Source organism: Elaeis guineensis, chromosome 9 (genome assembly GCF_000442705.2).
Source record: "Elaeis guineensis isolate ETL-2024a chromosome 9, EG11, whole genome shotgun sequence".
Lineage (NCBI taxonomy): Eukaryota > Viridiplantae > Streptophyta > Magnoliopsida > Arecales > Arecaceae > Elaeis > Elaeis guineensis.
The window spans coordinates 12,154,727-12,170,954 of record NC_026001.2 but is presented as its reverse complement, the minus strand read 5'-3'; the positions used below and the strand labels follow the sequence as shown (position 1 = coordinate 12,170,954).

General features: G+C 36.5%; 2 protein-coding genes across 2 annotated transcripts; both read left to right on the top strand.

The window, feature by feature from the left end:
- Window positions 1–10,730: 10,730 nt before the first annotated feature.
- On the top strand, window positions 10,731–12,114 carry LOC105037707 (18.1 kDa class I heat shock protein-like). Its single transcript, XM_073242955.1, has 2 exons — window positions 10,731–11,100; window positions 11,647–12,114. The coding sequence occupies exons 1-2, from the start codon at window positions 10,866–10,868 to the stop codon at window positions 11,955–11,957; spliced, it is 546 nt and encodes a 181-aa protein (XP_073099056.1). The 5' UTR covers window positions 10,731–10,865; the 3' UTR covers window positions 11,958–12,114.
- A 1,973-nt stretch (window positions 12,115–14,087) lies between these two features.
- LOC105051562 (22.7 kDa class IV heat shock protein) lies at window positions 14,088–15,743 on the top strand. Its single transcript, XM_010932064.2, is given in 4 exon segments — window positions 14,088–14,744; window positions 15,291–15,434; window positions 15,437–15,475; window positions 15,478–15,743. Coding segments are annotated over 4 exon segments (558 nt in total). The 5' UTR covers window positions 14,088–14,509; the 3' UTR covers window positions 15,618–15,743.
- The last annotated feature ends 485 nt before the right edge of the window (window positions 15,744–16,228 follow it).

Sequence of the window (16,228 nt, the reverse complement as noted above, 5' to 3'; positions counted from 1 at the left end):
AAGCTCATACAACTTTTGCTAAACTAAGATTGAAACTGTTTACTAGAAAAAAAAAAAAAAAAAAAAAAAAGATTGAAACCGAACACCCATCCTCTTATTCCAAGGGTAACTATTTAAGCAAGTGCTCGTGGTAATAAAGGAGATATTAATTCACTGCCATATGGTCTCATGCAGGGTCTATTCATGCGATGTGCGAGGAGGATGAGCCATGATTTCTTTCACGCCGGTCTGATCACGAGTTGAATCGGTGGAATATCTAAATTTGGGCTAATCTCGAAATGGGCGGTTGGATATTCTTACGACGAAACGTATGATGAGGTGTTTGGTCAGAAATAATTAGATTTTAGAATCAAAATAAGAATGAAAGAGTCCAATTCTAATTATTTGATTGAAGGTGTTTTATTCCTATTCTGATTCCGAAACAGAATAGAAATGATCCAATATCTATATAAAATGTATTTTTATTTTTTTATAAAAATTTAAATTTTTATTTCAATTTTAATTTCAATTTCTATTCTTTATGAACCAAATGTTTGGGGGATTTGGCCATACCAATTGTGATTTCAATTTATTTTGATTTTTATTGCGATTCTGTTTTCGATTGCGAAGCAAACATCTCCGTTCTCATACGTATTAAGATTTTACAGTTGAAGTGTTTCCGGGTGCCAGACTCTAATATGAGCTTTTTTTTTTTTTTTTTTTTTTTCTTTGAGATTAGTCTGGATTAGCCCCTCAAAAAAAATGATGTGCATATTATTCATATATGACTAGTGCTTACTATTGTGATAAATTGAACTGCTAGAAGCTAATGCAATGTACTGTCCATATACTATTTAGGGATGAGTTCGGTAGTTCATTTTTTTTTTAATTGACAACCTATATTATCTTTTTATCTTGTTGAAGCTAAACTCTATTCACCATTTTTTTTTTTGGAAAAAAAAAAAAAAGTCCTCCACCGGCTTAATTGATTAATGAAAGAACAAAGCTAAATTCCACAATAATCTTCCAACTCAAATTGTTGGGCATTCTCATGATTCCCATGGATGTATTTATTTTAGATTGGTTTAATTTAGTCATTTTATCAAAAAGAAAAGAAAGAAAGAAAGAAAGAAAGCTAAAAACAGAGCCTGAGCAAGAGATGTCCACACAATGATGAGATGGGAAGGAAGATGCAAGTTCTTGGTGTTTAGGAGAATTAAGAATTTGATTCTCATTCCTTGACCTCTGCAACAATACCGTGTGATTCCTCTGTTCCGATGGTGACTACTCTGAGCCCATGATCCGTAGCTAGCAAGCAGGGTTCATACGATTCAAAAAGATGTTGAAGCTCCAATAAGAACTGAAGGAAATTGGTGCAGAATCAGCTCATCATATCTTTGTCCATCTCTCATCAGCTTTACACTTCTCCTTCCATCATCACCAAATTGTTCCTTCCATGCCACCCAATAGTTGCCACCAATTAACCCATTGCCCATGTACCTTTTTGCACCAAAATATATAAATAAAGTTTTCTAAGTCCAACTTGAGAAAATGATAACTTAAAAGTTAGCTGAGATCATGAAATAATGAGTCTACTTGGGCCCAGGCTATTTGATATTTTTATTTTCATACATATCTTGGGTGGCCGTGCCAATATCAACTTATATTTTAGCCAAGTTAATGTCACCATCTGGCTATCTGGATCAATTGTTATCAACTAGGATTCCTATTCATACACTTGGAAAAAGCCCACACGATTCTTATTGAGATATTTCTGAAAATTCCCATTTTCATCCACTTGAACCACAACCACTTGTACAAGATCTTGGAGAGCATCAGTGGCTTTTCAAGAGCCTCACTCATCTCTAGCAACCAGTCTGTGCTCTCCCTTTAATGGTGTGACAGTGCGGTCATACCAATATCTTTGACATGGCAAGCCAAAATTCCCGGGCTAACACCAATAATATCACGAGTGTGACATTTGAGCAAGCCTCTAGAATCATTCCCAAATTTGTTTGCTAGATGGGTTGTGAGCCAAGTGGTCCTATTTTACTTGTATAAATTTGTGGATAACTTTGCGTGCACGAGTGTTTTTTTTCCTTATTTTTTCCCCTTCATGTGTGTTTTTTATTTCAATTAAAGTTGCATGAAAGATCTTCAATGCTTTTCTTGCTTGCCGTTGATGTCAACCTGTTGTTGAGCCGAGGAAAAAGAAACCACAAAAAGAAACATTGGTAATACTGGAGGTAGCTACCAAACTAATGGACAAAAAAGGCATTCCAGCATTACAAGACTCCAATTATTGTGGGATCTAAGAAGGGCGAACCTTCAAGTCTCATGGATTTGAAATATGTCAATATATCGACTTAGATAAGATCATGATGGTAAAAAAAAAACATGACATGAAATTTAAGAAATATTCTAAAATATTTGTAATGAGACCAAGATTTATTGGTTTATGCAGCATTCAATGCAACTGGAGTACACTGGATTCGAGGATATCCAAAATCTATAGCGAATCGTCCTCAAGATCTTGCTAGAATAACGTGATCAATTTTTTGCCTTCGACCAGCCTACTTGCACAAACGTCGTGCACTGAATTTTATATGATTCCAGCTGCGTCACTTGATATGCTCGGCCTACAACAGAATCTTCCACACTTTATAAACCTCTAAACAAATAAAAATGCTTTTGTGCCCCTGAAACAACTGTGAACCAGAGTCTTTTCTTAGGAGCCACCAAGGGCATGGTTTAGCATTTGAGCTCAAAATTACTACTTGCAACTCTCATGTAAAGCACTTGTTCGGTGAGATCATTGGGAAAACATAGCAACACTCCTTGCTAGAACTATGATTGGGACAAATCAAAAGCTCTTTGTGGTGAGACTTCATATTTGTCACTTTATGGCTGGTTACATTTGAACAGATAGGAATCTGCTGCATAGCTTGCAAGTCTATATTGAATGAGTTTGCTACAACATCTAAATCCACAAGTTGATTGGTCTCTCTGCATGGGAATTATTGCCATGAGACAATGAGCATTTTTGCTTGTGAGAGAAAGGGACAAGGAGTAATTAATCAATGAATAGATAGAGAGAGATGTGGAAGGTTTTGCCCACTTGGTTAGACCAAGTGGTGGATGGCAACATGGTATGGGCATCTCCCAGACCCATGTTGCAACTAGGGTCGAGTCATGGTGGACCACATCAAATGGGCATGGATTGGATCAAAGGGGGGCATGGAACTTTGCCATAGCTTTCTGAAATGGTGGGTACGGAATGAGATGGGCATGGCTAACCAATGCAAGGGGGTTCCTTTCAAGGAAATTGGCTGGAGAGTTGGGTCGGGACCACTGTATTTTGGTAAGTGTGAGAAATCTCCCGGACGTTTCGTCGAACAGATTCTGCTGTCATTGTGTGGTTACTAAGTTCTTGCACCATGAGTTTTGAGGATTTATTGGCTGCGGGACCTTAATTTCCTTTCATTTTCATTTAGGGAATTTGTTCTCTCTTTATCTTTATCTCCCTTCCTCGTTTTTTCGATCCCAAGTAAGGCTGGAGATGGGCTAGGTCGGGCCTCATTTCCACCTGAGCTTAGTCCAAAATTTTTTTCGGACTTTAGGTCCGAAAATTTTTGAAAAACTCAAGCTCGAGTCCGATCCAAATCCGACTGGACCAACCCAATCAGGTTTCCCTCTCTTAAAAAAATAATAATAAAAAAAATAAGTCCTAACTTGATCCGGCCACGACAACGACGATGACTACTAGATCTCCGATGATGACGATGACCTCCTGAAGCTTGAACTTAGTCTGGTCGGCGCCGGCGATGTTGAAGAAGGTGATGTCAGTCTTTGGGACCTCTTGCAACTTAGATTTGAAGCAGCTGAAGTCTATGGGACTGCCAAAACCCTCAGGGCCACCTCTGAGGCCCCTCTGGGCATAGCGAAAGAGAAAGAAGAGCCCGACGAAGATGAGGAAAGGGAAAAGAAGGTTGCCAATGAAGGTGAAGAGGTTGTTATTGCCATCACCCATGGAGACGGAGATATTGATGCTGTTCATGGTGAGGATGTCGATGAGGTCGGGGTCATTGGGGATGAAAATGGTGGCGTGGCGGCCGTCGATAGCAATGAGCTGGAGGGCATCACGGTCCCTGCTAAAGCAGACGTGCTCCATCTTGCCTTCTTGATGGGAGCCCTCGGGGAGGTCTAAGGACGACTGGGGCTTAGGTTCGGTCAATAGGCCTGGATTCAACCTGCTTGATGGTGGGGCTTTTATGGTCTTTTGCGGCTTACTGGTGAATGGGGCATATTGGTAGACTCGATCAGGCTTTTGTAGGCTAGACTTGAGGCTCGAGCTTGGGCCAAGCTAAAGGTATATCCGAATCTGGCCTAAAAGACAAATAGGCTCGATAGTTAGATCTTAGCCCGACCTGAACTGTTTCAGACCTAGTCTGAAGCCTGGTCTGAAGTCAAACCGGCCCGAGCCTAGTTTCAGCCCTAATCTCAAGGGGAGTTATAGAGCTATTCATTCTGAAGTCTTTAAATGACAAGTTGGTCTAAGAGGCTTCTTCTTCTTCTTCTTCTTCTTCTTTTTGTACGTGTGTGGGGATTGAAGCAAGTTGGTCTATGTGTTACACCCCTCCTTCTAGCATGGGAGATTATGGGTGCTTTTGGTTTACGATCAAATCTGAAATGGATTCCAATCAAAATTGAAGTGGCCATATCTCTAAATATATTTGATTCGTAATTGAAATCAAAAACGAAATTGGAATAGAATTTGAATACTAAAAAAGAATATGGATTAGATTTTGGAGAATTAGAATATTCTCATCTCCTTTAGAATCGGAATAGGCGTAGGACTCCCTCTAACCCATTCTCATTCTCGTTTTAGAATTTAACTCTCTGGAGCCAAACATGCACTATATGTTGAAGGATCAAGTACTTTGTACAAATAATTCTTGCATCATTTTACTAAAATAATTCACATTTGTTCCTATTGTTATAAATTTGAGATCTAAAGAAGTAATGCATATTTGTTTTTTCTTTAACAAACAGAAATATGCTTCTGTGCATTATTTTTGTTGATAATTATTTTGTATATTTAACCTCGGTTGTTAAATTTAAAAACCAAAGCAAATCTCCAACAAAAAACAAGTTATGCATTAATTACTAGAGAAAGCAATCTCTCTAATGTGTTATATAGGATAATCATCAGTAGGAACTCTGGGCCCAAATACAGACTTCTAAAACATTGTGACCGTGGATCTACGTCTAGCAAATCTGCGTGCACTATGAACTTAATGGGAGCTGACCAAGGAAACCATTTGGCATGAACCTGAGCTAAACTTGTATTAGGATATGATCCAGACCATAAATTTACCTAGCACGTAATGCATATTTTTTTCTTTTACATATCACTAAAAAATTGTCGGTATGTAGGAAAATTGAGTTTGTTTAATAAATGCACCCAAATCAAGATCACAACCCGATCGATATATATCCAATCCAAACTGATGAGTTTCAAATAGGATGAGATTTGACATATCCAAGTTTGTCCAACCTGATTTTTGCATGGTCAAAGGTTGGATTAAGATTTAAACTTGAACCGCCAACCTATCCAACTTTAGTTTAGGGTTTGTTTAGATATTTCTGCATGATTGGACTAAAAATTCTATCACCATCAAGCTTGGCCCATCTAGTATATATGTTTTAAACTATGTGCACAGATGGTACCTAATATTATAGAATACAAGGTCTGATTCAGCCCATATCAACTAGCCATCTTGTAGTCCATATAGATATTCCCATACGACGGAAAAGATTTTTTTTTTTTTCCTCTTTATGGGATTTAGATCGACCCACCCTGAAAAATTTCTGAGCATTATGAACTGGACCTTGTCTGGCCTGCACTCTTATGAATCTTACGGGATTGACAGGATTATACCAAATAAGTTCTTGATATTATAGCTAGTATTCGGACCCCACCCGACCTCCATAGCACACGTACTTTTTTATCATGCACTTGATTAATGGTGTTATATAGCAATGCGGTGTGCATAGGGATGACAATTGGATCGGATCGGATCATAAATGGATCGGATAAAAAAATGATCAACCCAAATCCGACCTAAACAGATCAAAAATTCAAACCTGAACCCGACCTGTTTATTAAACAAGTAATCCGATCTGATCCGATTTATAAATAGGTCAAATTAGGTTAAACGGGTTAAACAGACTAAATGGGTTAGACGGATCGATTTAAATGGGTCAGAAACAGGTTAAACAGGTTTTAAACAGGTTAAATGGATTATAAATGGGTTAAAAAGGCTAAACAAGTTGGATTAAATGAGTCAGAAATAAGTTAAACAGATTAAACAGATTAAATGGGTTATTTGACTCAACCCGACTTGAATATTAAACAGGTTAAACAGATCAGATATCTAAAATCCATATCCAATCTAATTATTAAACGGGTTAAACGGATCGATCCGTTTATGATCCAAATATGTTTAGCCTAAATCTAAACCTATTTATGACGGATCGAATATAGATCAAATTGACGGATCGAATCATATTTTATAAGTCCCAAGTGTGCACTTGTTTGCCACATATGTCTACCCTACTATTTTTCTTGAGGCCCCCTTGTCAAGGGATGGTGGACTCAACTATTATGAGGTCATTGGTTTAATTCACGCCTTGCATAGATGGTTCTCATTTTTGTTTGCGAGTCAATGCACATGCGGTGCAAAAATAATGCACTGTACGGTGATTCGCTCACATGCGTGCTCGGAGATGTTGGTGTAAAAAAAATTTTTTGCGAGTCCTGTGCAAGAGCGAATCACCACACACGGTGCGTGATTTCTGCACCGCACCCACTGCACAAAAATTTTTGCATACCTTATAAAGATAGTTGTCTTAGGCAATGAGCCATGTCTGGCACGGCACGGCCTAGGTCCATCGAACCGATAGTTTAATGGCCCATGTCTAGTACGGTTCATTTAAATAAATTCCTGGCTTGGCATGGCCCTAGGCTCAAGGATGGCAGGCCATGCTAGGCCTGTTAGGCATATCGTGAAACGGCTATTTTTTTTAAATTTTTAACAGTTATTTTTTAAATTTTTATAATTTTAATTTTTCAATAACCATAAAAAAATTAGTTTTAGAGATAATTTGAAAAAATAAAAATATTTAAATTTCTATAATAGGGTCAAAAGTTTAATGAGCCGTGCCAAGGCACAATCCATCTTAAGAGGGCCAGACTAGCTCGTGGGCCGAACACAGTCTGACTCGTGGATCGTGCCAATCCAGGCCCTTATGGGCCGGGCCGAGTCTGAACCATGGGTTGCAAAATCTCCAACGCAGTCTGACTCTCTTATATGTGCCATGCCTGACACGATTCGATACTATAGCAAGTGGATCAAGTCGGGCCATATAATGAGCAGTCTGGCCTGGTGCCCATATCCGGTTATCTAACCTTTTTTACTCTTTGCTGCAGTATAATTCATTTCCTTGAAAGCTGACACTCACTTTTCTTTAGAAGTGGTCTCTTGAGCTTGGAGAGCTTGTTGCATGAGGGAATAGATCGTCAAGTTGACCCGCGTTTCCTGGCTCAATGCTTTAATAGTTGGAAGGTGTCTCCCTTTTAACCTAATTAATGACCTTGATCATCATATATACTACATTAGCTTAGATTGATCGAATACTAATAGTTTGTGTACTACATTTGTTGAATAAAGGTTGACTAGGATAGGTTGACTAGAAATAGTAGAACAATATATAGAGATATCTTTTCTCAAAATAAAAAGGAAAATCTGATAGAGATATCTTAGCAAATAGTCTTCAGTAGATAGTTCTCTCTTTTATGGGCTAGTTTGGGCTCTCTAATTAGAACCTCAATAATTGTAGGTACGTTGGCTATATGCAGCTTGTCTTTTTTTTTTTTTTTTTTTTTTTGACAATTTAGGAGGCTCAAAAGTTAGCAACCTGATTTATTGAGAAAAGCTATTTAATATATACAGAATAACTTAGTTAGGACTTGACTAAGCCAGTAGTAAAGAAAATAACAATGTATGTAGTGATTTCGAGTGCTCATCCATATATACTATTGACTCATCTTCATCAAATCATATTATTTCAACTCATCAGATGGTATATACATTTTATCATCCATCTTTCATTCTTACAAAGTGATTGTTAGGTGCCGACTGGGTCTAGAAGAATTTAAACCTATTTCTAAGTAACATTTCCATGTATGAATATATACATGTATTTAAACCTATTTAATATGAATTTAAACCTGTTCACAATATATTGCTGTAGAAAAGTTGACGATGGTTAGATGTGTGTGAAAATAGGGTCAGTAAGAAGAAGGTTGTCATGACACGTGTAAAGTTGAAAAGAAGGGATAAGTGATTGAGCTATCTTGCATATTTGCAATTATAGCCAGACATAATTTATTGATAAGGGTGCCCTGTGTATATGCTGACAAGCTAGAAAGAGCAGAAAGAGACCAAATAAGATGAGAATCTATAGTGAATCCATATGATGAAATCTTATACTCTCAAGGACTCGGCGGTAACCCATTTGAAGTGTTGTCAGCTTCAAATATTGGATAACTGTTTATGTTTCTATTATTATTAGCGATTTGATGTCGACAACCTTCTTCGCTGTCTTCAAAAAGTGTCCCACACATCATGCAGGGCACCACATACAAAGGAAAAATTTATTAAATGATTGTATCTCAATATGAACTTGTAACTATTTTTTATCGAAACTTATAACTATTTGTTATATTCTATCTTAAATGGCTCTTGGAAGTATCCCATACTAGAAACACTCCCTCACTCTCCCTCTCATTCCCTCCCCTTCTCTCTCTCTTTCCTTTCCCATTCTCTCTATGCACGGTTTCGAACAGCAATCCTTTTTTATGGTATTTTATCAACGGTGTTATATTGCAAAAATGTGGCTTTAAAGAATTCTATGTCATCTAAAAGGTTCCTTTTCTGATGTTGGCTTGATGCTCCGTGCTGGTGATTTCTTGCTAGCTATCTTAATTGTTTGCTTTACTGTCTTGCAAGTGTTGGCATTTTACTTGCATTCTCTTGGAAGTTTTATTTGAGATCATACTTGGCCTAGTTGTTAGGTTGGAGGCCTGTTCTATCCTTGTTACCACCTTTATATTCCTCTGTTAGAATTTCAGGTATAGTTCCACATGTTTGCACAACATAATGTCTATAACTACTTTCCAGCTTGTTCAAACATGCTCCAGTAAATGAGGATGATGCTAGGAAAAACACTTATGTCTGATGAGCTTCCATCTTTTATTTCTTAATTTGTATAAGAACTGATTGATTTTTTTTTAATTTATAAAAAATATGTAATGATTTCAGGGATTAAGTAGTGTCATATATTTCTAATTGTGGGTTACTTAAGTCATCTGATTATAATATTGAACTATCTTAATTTGGACATCTCTATGATAGCATTGTTTGATATTTTAGAGATCTCATGATGATTTCATGACACTTCAAATAATAGTATATAGTTACAACCTTCCAAATTTTTTTATTAACATACGTGTAAGATATAGAGGACAAAGAAGACACCTCTGAAGTTAATTCAACATAATAAATTATCTTTTATTACAAAATTAGCATCTCAATGGAACATCCTTGTTTGTGTTACTTCCTTCTCATTATAGTTTATAATGATTAATTTTTAATTATTTTTGATTATTGGCTGACTATCATATTTTTTTCATAGTGAATTTCAGTATAATATATTTATATTAATATATTTATGTATAAACTTCTTATTATCCTATAGCATCATCTCATATCTTACAAACCTGATGAATTGTATTATTATATATTATTTTATTATTTATTTTTGGAGTATTTTTTATTTATTTAAGCTGATATTGAATGAATATAATTTTTGTGACCGATCACGTTCTTTACAAATTATGTATATGAATGATTCAATCTGGCCCATCGTGATTCCATGATCTTTCAATTCTTATTTTTCATGATTGATTCATAATTAATTTTTTATCAAAACAAAATATAATAATCAGATCAAAGCATCCATTAAGTGTTCTTTTTGGTGCACATCCATCGAGTACTATTTATCTATTTATTTATTTTAATTTGAATCATTTGATGGAATGGGAGGATTCAGGATTATGATCCTCTAGAATATCAGCAACCAAAATGCTCGATGGGTGACTAACAGTTTTTTATTCAGATGACACATCTTTTCCCACACCATTTTTTCGTTAATAACCACACTTACCCTTCTGAACGGCTCAGATTGAAGAAAACACGTCACCACCTCTCCCACAGTGGATCATTCTTTTGATAATATGCACAACGGCATCTCCTCTTCTGCCACGTCATCTCCAATGGGGTTTTTCATCAGGAACCACACTAACCCTCCTGAACGGCTTAGATTGAAGAAAACGCATCACTACCATTCCCAAAGTAGACCATTGTAGAACAAGAAGGACAACATATCCGCTTATGCCACGTCATTTCCAATTCGATTTTCTCATCAGTAACCACACAGACCCTTCTGAACGGCTTAGATCTAAGAAAACACGTCACCACCCTTCCCATGGCAATTGGGAGACCATTCCAGAACACGCACGACAGCATCTCCTCTTCTGCCACGTCGTTGGCAAACGGCCTTCGCAAGCAAAGCCGCCCTTAATTGTAGGGTGGTGCCCCCAGAACCATCTCCTCCCGTCTCTACGTCCCTTCTCTTCCTAAAAAAACCCTACCAACCCAAGACTTTCGAAACTAAGAACAAAAGCGAAGCCAAGCGTTCCATCATCTCCACCCCTCTCTCACACACTCTTATTTTTTTTTGAATGACTACTGTATTTCCCAATGAAGGCTTCTGTAGCTTTGGTGGTTCTTCTTTTGGGACTGGTGGCTCTTCCCACAAAGGGCCTGATGCCGTACGCCAGGAGTATTTGGGATATGATGTTGCCGAGCGATGATCCTTTCCGAATCTTCGAGCAGACTCACTTCAACGTGCCCAAGGCCATGGAGACCCTCGCCCTCACACGTGCTGACTGGAAGGAGACTTCCCAAGCTCACGTGATCTCTCTCGATGTTCCAGGTATGTTATCAAATAACTGGCTTTGATCTAAGAATCTGATCTCAATCGACTGCGTGTTTCCCATCCACACCAACTTATAAATTCTATTGATCGATTTAATTTGAATGATATAATTGTTTGTGAATCTTTTTTTTTTTTTTTTATGGGAAAGCTAGATAAGAAGGGTCTCCAGTGAAATTTTCTTATAACGACAGTATTAATTAATATTCAAAACAATTTTAGGAAAAAAGGAAGTAAAAAAAAAAAAGAATCTAAATGTAAAGTGGCACTTTATTTGGGTTACCTTTTGAAAAATGTGAAGGGCAACTAAAACTTAGCCGAGTTTTTGAGTTAAGATTTTGAAGTTTCTTAAGTGGACCTTTAGCTGAGCTAGAGATCCAAGAGCCATAAATCAGAAATATGACCGATTTGATCGAGATCAGTGGATATATATGATAATTTCTTTATTTTCTTAACATTTTTTTTGGATACATTGGTTATCCTTAGTGCATTTTATAAGTTCCTGCTTGTGCTTAATGGCATCGACATTTAATTAATACCATGCAGGGGTGAAGAGGGAAGATATCAAGATAAAAGTAGAGGAGAACCGGATGCTGAGGGTCACCGGAGAGAAGAAGGCTGAGGAGGAGGTGGAGGGCGAGATATGGCACCGAGCTGAGAGGAGCTCCGACAAGTTCTGCAAGCAATTCAGGCTCCCGGCGAGCGCCGACATGGACTCCATTAAAGCCCACCTGGAGGATGGAGTTCTGAGAGTGACTGTGCCCAAGCTGACTGAGGAGAAGAAGAGACAACCCAGGGTGGTGAACATAGTAGAAGAGAGCAATAAGGGTGAAGACATCAAGACATCCAAGAATTAACCTTACATATACTTAACGGAAGAAAGCTCTTTTTAGCCGATTTATTATCAGTTTTATATGTTTTATATATTTTCATTTCTTGTATGGATTTGGATCTGTTTATTAGCTCTGAACTTGTTACCTAAATGAAATAAAATGGCGTTCCAAGCGTTAAATTACTCTAGACAGTGTACTTTCTTTCGTCTTCTCGATCTTTTTTTTTTTTTGCCCCCCTCTCCTGTTGATTAGATTAGCAAAACTCCAATTTGAATTGGGCTGGTATTTAATCTACATTCTATTTGTGAGTGTTATGTGATTCGACTAACTCAAGTACAGTTGAGAGAGAAAAAATCGTACGTAGTGTGAATAGCATTGGAGGGTTAGATCTGCAAAGACAAAGATATATCCTGTTTCAACTTTGTAGAATTACTGTATGCCGATATTCCTAAAATCTAGATTATTACAAGTGGCTTGTTTGCGAAATGGGTTGTTAGTGATGGTTGAGCTCTGTGACCCTTTTTGTCACCGTATGTTTGCTCTCTTCTCTGCGCTTGTTGAAATTACGAATCCCCGGCATATTGTATATATTTGTATATACATATATTATGTATTTATGTATTAAAATATTATAAAAATATTTTTATAATATTTTTATGTATTTTTTATTTCTAAAATATTTTAATTAATACCTAAAAAATATTATATCTACTACATTTATCTAGATTTTAATATCTCAGTTTTTGTATATTGATTGAATTCTAAAAATATCTAAGCATCTCCATTGTATAATTTTAATATACAAATATAATATCACTTTGATATATGAATATCTGATATGTAGGTAAAGGATCCTACATGCATCCTCACCTTACATGACATCAAAGTGTCATAGTGGAAAACAAAGTCAAAACAAGGCCAGAATCAAGATTATACTAAGGCTATTGTTGAAAATTTACTAGAGGCTAAAGAAAAAAAAGTACATAACCAAAAAAAAAAAAATACAAAATCTAAGCTAAGAATAACTGAATATTTCCATCAAAAAATAATATCTAGAAGGTCTCACGTCTCATCCTCTTCTTTTTAGACCTTAGGTATTGTATCATTGATCTTCATTAAACTTTCATAGAAGAACATTGAAGAAGAATTTAAACTAGACGTTTCTCCCATTTTCAGCTCTTGATCACTCATCTACCTCCCATCTCGTACCATCATCCATCATTATTTTTTCTGTCTCTTTACCTTTAATTTTTTACAAACTGATCTATTTCATACTTAAAACTAACCTATTCATACTTAAGTAAGATTTTCATCTAAGGCAAATCTTAGGTCACAACAGTATTAGGTACACTTGGTTATACTATCAAGGGAAATCAACACTCCCTTTATCATAGCTGATAAATTGATAAAATGATTATTATCAATTATAAATTTTTTTATGTTGAAATAATTATTAGCAAATCAATGTGATAATTAATCTTTAAATATAATTAATAATTTTTTCAATTTTTCATATTGGCTAAGATGTTAATATCTTGCCTCCAAAATATCGATTGACATTTTAGAAAATCTTGATTCCATCCAAACATCCCCAGTCACCATATTGATCTGGGTAATTTGGAATCTAAGCTTAGTCCTAATCACTCATCATAATAAATGATAATATATTGGCATTTTAAAACTTTGTGCCTATCTTATATGCTAAGGGGGTTTAATAATTTCATGCATATCTCATACCTCAAATCACCTTACTTTATTTATCGATAGTACCGCTATAAGAATAGACTTGATATTTTTCAAAGTTCAGGATCTAGATTGATGGTTCCTAGATGATTCGATCTGATCCATCATTATTCTGTGATCTTTCAATTCTTATATTTCATGATCGATTTATAATTAATTTTTTATTAAAGTAAAATATAATAATCAGATCAAAAATATCCATTAAGTGTTATTTTTGGTGCACATCCATCAAGCAATATTTATCTATTCATTTTTTTAAATTTGAATCATTTGATGGAATGGATAGGATTACCTTACTCTAGAATATTAGCAACCAAAAAGTTTTTATGCTGACTAACAAGTTTTTATGCAGACGCCACTTCTTTTCCCACACCGTTTTTTCATCAGCAACCACACTTATCCTTTTGAACGGTTCAGATTAAAGAAAACACGTACCATCTCTCCCATGGTGGACCATTCTATAACATGCACGACAGCATCTCCTCTTCTGCCACGTCATCTCCAATGTGGTTTTTCATCAGGAACCACATTTCCCCTCCTGAACGGCTTAGATTGAAGAAAACGCGTCACCACCTTTCCCGTTGAAAAGACCATTGTAGCACATGGAGGCCAACATCTCCGCTTAGGCCACGTCATTTCCAATATAATTTTTTCATCATTAACCACACAGATCCTTCTGAGCGGCTCAGATTTAAGAAAACATGTCACCACCTTTCCCAGTGAAGCATCTCTACATCCCTTCTCTTCCTATAAAAACCCATTCAACCCAAGACTTCTCAAACCAAGAACAGGCATTCCATATATCAATGAAGCTTTGTCTTTGCTGAATAACAATGAAGGCTTCTATAGCTTTGGTTGTTCTTCTTTTGGGACTGGTGGCTCTTCCCACAAAGGGCCTGATGCCGTACGCCAGGAGTATGTGGGATATGATGTTGCCGAGTGATGATCCTTTTCGAATCTTCGAGCAGACTCCCCTCAACATGCCCAAGGCCATGGAGACCCTCTCCCTTGCATGTGCTGACTGGAAGGAGACTTCCCAGGCTCATGTGATCTCTCTCGATGTTCCAGGTATGTTATCAAATAAATGACTTTGATCTAAGAATCTGATCTCAATCGACTATGTGTTTCCCATCCACGCCAACTTATAAATTCTATTGATCAATTTAATTTGAATGATATAATTGTTTGTGAATCTTTTTTTTTTTTTTTAATGGGAAAGCTAGATAAGAAGCGTCTCTAGTGAAATTTTCTTATAATGACAGTATTAATTAATATTCAAAAAATTTTAGGAAAAAAAGGAAGTAAAAAAAAAAAATCTAAATGTAAAGTGGCACTTTATTTGGGTTATCTTTTGAAAAATGTGAAGGGTAACTAAAACTCAGCCGAGTTTTTGAGTTAAGATTTTGAAGTTTCTTAAGTGGACCTTTAGCCGAGCTAGAGATCCAAGAGCAATAAATCAGAAATATGACCGATTTGATCAAGATCATGGAGATATATATGAGAGTTTCTTTTATTTCCTTAACATTTTTTTTGGATACATTGGTTATCCTTCGTGCATTTTATAAGTTCCTGCTTGTGCTTAATTGCATCGGCATTTTAATTAATACCATGCAGGGGTGAAGAGGGAAGATATCAAGATAGAAGTAGAGGAGAACCGGCCGGTGCTGAGGATCACCGGAGAGAGGAAGATCGAAGAGGCGGTGGAGGGCGAGAAATGGCACCGAGCTGAGAGGAGCTCCGGCAAGTTCTGCAGGCAATTCAGCTCCCGACAAGCGCCGACATGGACTCCATTAAAGCCCACCTGAAGATGGAGTTCTGAGAGTTACTGTGCCCAAGCTGGCTGAGGAGAAGAAGAGACAGCCCAGGGTGGTGAACATAGTAGAAGAGAGCAATAAGGTGAAGACACCAAGACATCCAAGAATTAACCTTATATATGCTTAGTGGAAGAAAGCTCTTTTTAGCCGATTTATTTTCAGTTTTATATATTTTATATATTTTCATTTGGATTTGGATCTGTTTATTAGCTCTGAACTTGTTACCGAAATGAAATAAAATGACGTTCCAAGCGTTAAATTGCTCCAGTCAGCGTTTTTTTTTTTTTTTTCTTGATCTTTTTATTCTTTTGCCCCTCTCCTGTTGATTAGATTAGCAATACTCCAGTTTGAATTGGGTTGGTATTTAATCTACGTTCTATTTGTGAGTGTTATGTGATTCGACTAATTCGAGCACAGTTGAGCGAAAAAAATATCGTACGTAGTGTGAATAGAATTGGAGGGTTAGATCTGCAAAGACAAAGATATGTCCTGTTTCAACTTTGCAGAATTATTACTGTATGCCGATAGTCCTACAACCTGGATTATTACAAGTAGTTTATTTGCGAAATGGGTTGTTAGTGATGGTTGAGCTCTGTACCCTTTGTGTCACCGTATGTTTGCTCTGTTCTCTGCGCTTGTTGAAAATACGAATCCCCAGCATATTGTATATATTTGTATATACATATAGTATGTATTTATAAATTAAAACATTATAAAAATATTTCTATAATATTTTTT